The 3,935-nt window shown below is 43.7% G+C and overlaps 1 protein-coding gene across 1 annotated transcript in view; it reads right to left on the bottom strand.

The window, feature by feature from the left end:
• The window catches only part of LOC113216426 (piwi-like protein Siwi), an 18,153-nt gene that overhangs the window by 6,055 nt on the left and 8,163 nt on the right, over positions 1–3,935 (bottom strand). Inside the window, exons 3-12 of the mRNA XM_052270297.1 lie at positions 3,738–3,926; positions 3,324–3,503; positions 1,977–2,272; positions 1,787–1,895; positions 1,420–1,709; positions 1,194–1,348; positions 886–1,019; positions 509–677; positions 144–417; positions 7–70 (exon numbers count right to left, since the gene is read on the bottom strand). Of these exons, the coding sequence (XP_052126257.1) occupies positions 7–70; positions 144–417; positions 509–677; positions 886–1,019; positions 1,194–1,348; positions 1,420–1,709; positions 1,787–1,895; positions 1,977–2,272; positions 3,324–3,503; positions 3,738–3,926 (1,860 nt within the window). The remainder of the gene's footprint in view (positions 1–6; positions 71–143; positions 418–508; positions 678–885; positions 1,020–1,193; positions 1,349–1,419; positions 1,710–1,786; positions 1,896–1,976; positions 2,273–3,323; positions 3,504–3,737; positions 3,927–3,935) is intronic.

Below are 3,935 nucleotides of genomic sequence, written 5' to 3'. Positions count from 1 at the left end.
GATCACATTGTATGAGGTAGGGCTGACTGTTCCCTGGCCCACACTCTGCGACACCAGGAAAAAGTCATATCTAATGAGGAAAAAAATTAACGCATTATTGAAACGAAGGGAAGATAATAGATGGCAGGGAAAAGAGTACTTACTTCTCTGGGTCAGTGATCACATCATCAACCACAGAACCAGGTGGAGCATTTCTTCTTTCATTGGTGAAGATTCTTGTATTAATCCTCTTAGTTACAATGACATAGGCCATTTTCACATCTTGGCCATTGTAAACTTTATTAAGAGCAACCTTTACATTGTTTAATTCGGTGGTGATTACGTATGGAATCTGTCCCTCACCCACACCATCACGATAAATAATTATGCGTCCTGGCAGTCGGCCATCATTTACCTCTCTGTACTTCCTCAAAGCACCTCGGGCGGAAACAATCAAACATTAAGCAACCCTTTCCAATAGTAAACCAAACTATGAATAGAAAATATAGATTGCCCCAATGAGACTTACAGACAACGCTTGCGGCTAGATTGGTAGAGAGCTCTTCCCCAGTTCTGTGGGCTGTTACGGTACTATAGTAGCGGGACATAGCTTGATCCAGTGATGCCACCATAGCACCTTGACTCCTGCCCTTTACTTTATTATCATGGAATACATCAAAGCCCACCACCATGAGGTCCTGGAAACAGCAAATCTTGAGTCATAATAAAGCAAAAGGAAAAAAATACTCTAAATAGAGAGATTGTGTAAGAAATGTCAAAATTATACCAGACAAGAAAGCAACTGCGTGCGTTAGTGGATTGCAAGAGGAATGTGCGATAGGAGGTGGAAAGAGTAAAAAAAAAAATCACAAGAAAGACATTTCTGATAATTTTCTAAGAACTAACCGATAGTGGTATGGATACAGTCCAGGGGGCACCCCCTATCTTGCAGCACATTTGAATTGCTACCTTAGAAGCAATAGACAACCGAGCTGCTTGTGGTTTTGTTACGTTCTTAGCCTGGATCACTTGAGTGGGAACTACAAATCAAAAAACAAAATATTAATGATAAAAGGTAAAGCTAACAAAGTAAGCCAATAATGTACTTCAGCTAGCAAATGAAAAAGAATATCCGCCATAACAGGTAGAACATAAACCTCCACTAATCCAGAACCTTTATATTCTACTTGCCATTCTTCCTTCCTGAGACTTACCAGCTCGGTCAACACAGCATTTCTTTTTAATGGCTGAGTAAACCTCCGCCCGATTTCCCAAAACCACACACATTATTAATTTAGGTTGTGACTGGTCTAAGACTTTGTCTAACACTTTTGAATATTCTCCAGCATTCCCTGACTGCATTTTAACACTGAAAAAACGGTTAGAGTTATAGATGCAAGTGAAACAAACATTTTGGTGGGTATACTTTTGTGAACGTACATCTGTGGATCATGCATATTAAAATTCATGCCAGAAGCTGCTACTTGCAGGCCAGCAGTGATAAATGACATGGTGTCAGCATGTAATTGAGTAGGAACCAAAACCACCCAATAATCTAAAATTTTGGGTGTGAGGAGAGGTTTTCCCCTCAAATCTCTCGTCCAATCATGGGTTTTCTTAGTTGTTCCATTTCCCCCACATATTATTTGCTCAGCTACCTCCACTCGACCATCTACTGTGACTAAGTTGTTTTCCAAACTCATGTCGAACATTTTAAGCTTTGCCACAGCCTAGAAAAGTGAAATGGAACATTAGATGGACTACACGCATATAAGATTAAGGAAAAACAAGGACATTAGCTCATCACCTGTTGATTTGTTAGCAGCTTCTGATTGAAATCCATAAGCTTTTGGATCCTTTTACCTGGATCCATCCTGGTGTGGACAGCCAATTCCTGCATTAGGCGATAGTTTGCTCTGGAAAATAGTATGAACGAAACTAATTATTCGACCAATGCAAATAAGAATGGGGAAAGACTTAAAAGAATAAATGCACACCTCATTGCGTCTGTCAACCCCGTGCAGTAGCACACTTCAGGGATCAGACATATCTCCTCAGCCATACCAGCTCGCCTATCCCTGGTGCTGGCTTTGGAGACAAGTAGGGGTTGTTTCATATCCCTTATTCCGATATTGTATTTTCTCTTCATATACTCAGCAAATGAGATCTGCTCGCCCCTCCAATCGAACGTAGAGGCCGGGTTCTTCCCCCAGTCTACACTATCTACCCTGTACGTCTTGTTGTTATATTTGGTCAAAACAACACAGCCAGCTACCTCATCGCGAAAAGCAGCCTGTAAATGTAATAGGTGTAAAAGAAGGGTCCATCATCCGACTATAGCTACCCGATCTAAAATAAATTGTTTGTGTTTTGGTTGTGGATGAGTCGTTTGAGCATACAGAAAGCGTTCTCGGATAGCATACAGAAAGCGTTCGAGCTATTCCTTGTTTACTTTGAATTCGGCACGGAGCGCAAAGGGGTCATTCCGCGAGTTCTGACGTACCCAGAGCAAACATTCCTCATGCTGCTCGAAAATGTTCGCCCATGGTCCGGCTCTCGGTGGCCTTTATCCGCTTTTGTTAGGATTCGATCCCGAGACTCCGAATTACTAAACCGAGTCGCTACGACTGTCGCTATTGCGCTTGCTGACTAACCCGAGCCAACCCTTATGGGCGTTTCCGGTCGGTTAGGGATTATCCGGAAAGTACGTCCGTCATTCGCCGTTACGAACCCTCCAAATTAAGGCAATGCAAGCTCTCATGGCGCCTGATGGGTAGGCACAATCTTGCATGCAGTACATGCGTGTATTGCGGGGTGGCCTACCCCGAGTTCTGCAGGCTCCGAGTTTCCGTTATTTGCAGGATAATTTTGAGAGAAACGGACGTACTTTCTGGACGATCCCTTAGCTAACTCGTCCCTCCCGACGCCGCTCGCCTTGGGCGGCTGCTCCTGTTCAGAAGTAAGCGACTCAAAAGTTGGCTTTTCGCGCACGGAGGATCAATCGATTGATCCGTTTTATAAGGGTCGCACTCCGGTGGCCAGCTAACGAGCTGCCCGCACACGCGAGCGACCTAGAGCGAACACGTGGCGAGCAGAGGCGAACACTGTCGACTCTATGGCAAAATAACCGAGCGAACCTTCGCGAACGTCTTGTGCACAGGAGCGAACCTATGGCAAATTGAAGCGAACTCAGACAATCCCTTCGTAAAATATTTGAGCGAAACCTAGCGATCTTAATGCACCCTGCGCGCGTCGCAGCGATTCAAAAGCAACTGCTTCGCAACCCAAAAGCGTACAATCCATTTCAGATCGGGTAACACTACCATAGGAATATTAACGCAGACCTCTAATTCTTCGGTGGTGGTCCACCGCTGATGCAATTTCCTCAACTCGTCTAAAACTGTATCAATCCTCATAACTTTCCAAGTGACATCAACACAATTTAAAATGCTGGATTCATGTTGTCGAATGCTTGTTTTGTAGCCAGGCCATAGTTCCATCCCCCCATGCTGTGGTACTGAAATCTAGATGTAGACACGGATTAATATACTGCCAAAGTTCTTCCCAGTGAGCAATGAAATGTCAGACCGATATCAAAACGACGTCAGACTTCAGAAATTTGTCGGTTTTCGCATCAGATCGATAAAAATGTGGTCCTGAAATTCACGCGTTTCTGATATCTGATATCGGTCTGACTACTGTCTGACTTTTCATTGCTCACTGGGTTTGGTCAAATCAATCACCGAGTGAAACATTACCTTAGCTGCGGGATCATAATAATCTCGCCCCACCAGCTGAAGACCTAATGCAGTCATACAATATCTCAAGATCAAATTGTAAACTTGCACATAGGCATAGTCCCCATAGTCAACTTGACCAACATGCCGAATAGTTATGGTGAATACAGTGCCCTCTCTGTTACTAGATGTTAATGTCAACTCTGGATTCTGACAAAA

This window comes from Frankliniella occidentalis, unplaced genomic scaffold (assembly GCF_000697945.3).
Source record: "Frankliniella occidentalis isolate FOCC.00 unplaced genomic scaffold, Focc_3.1 Scaffold116, whole genome shotgun sequence".
In the NCBI taxonomy this organism is placed as follows: Eukaryota; Metazoa; Arthropoda; class Insecta; order Thysanoptera; family Thripidae; genus Frankliniella; species Frankliniella occidentalis.
This window is presented reverse-complemented; position numbering and strand designations above follow the sequence as displayed.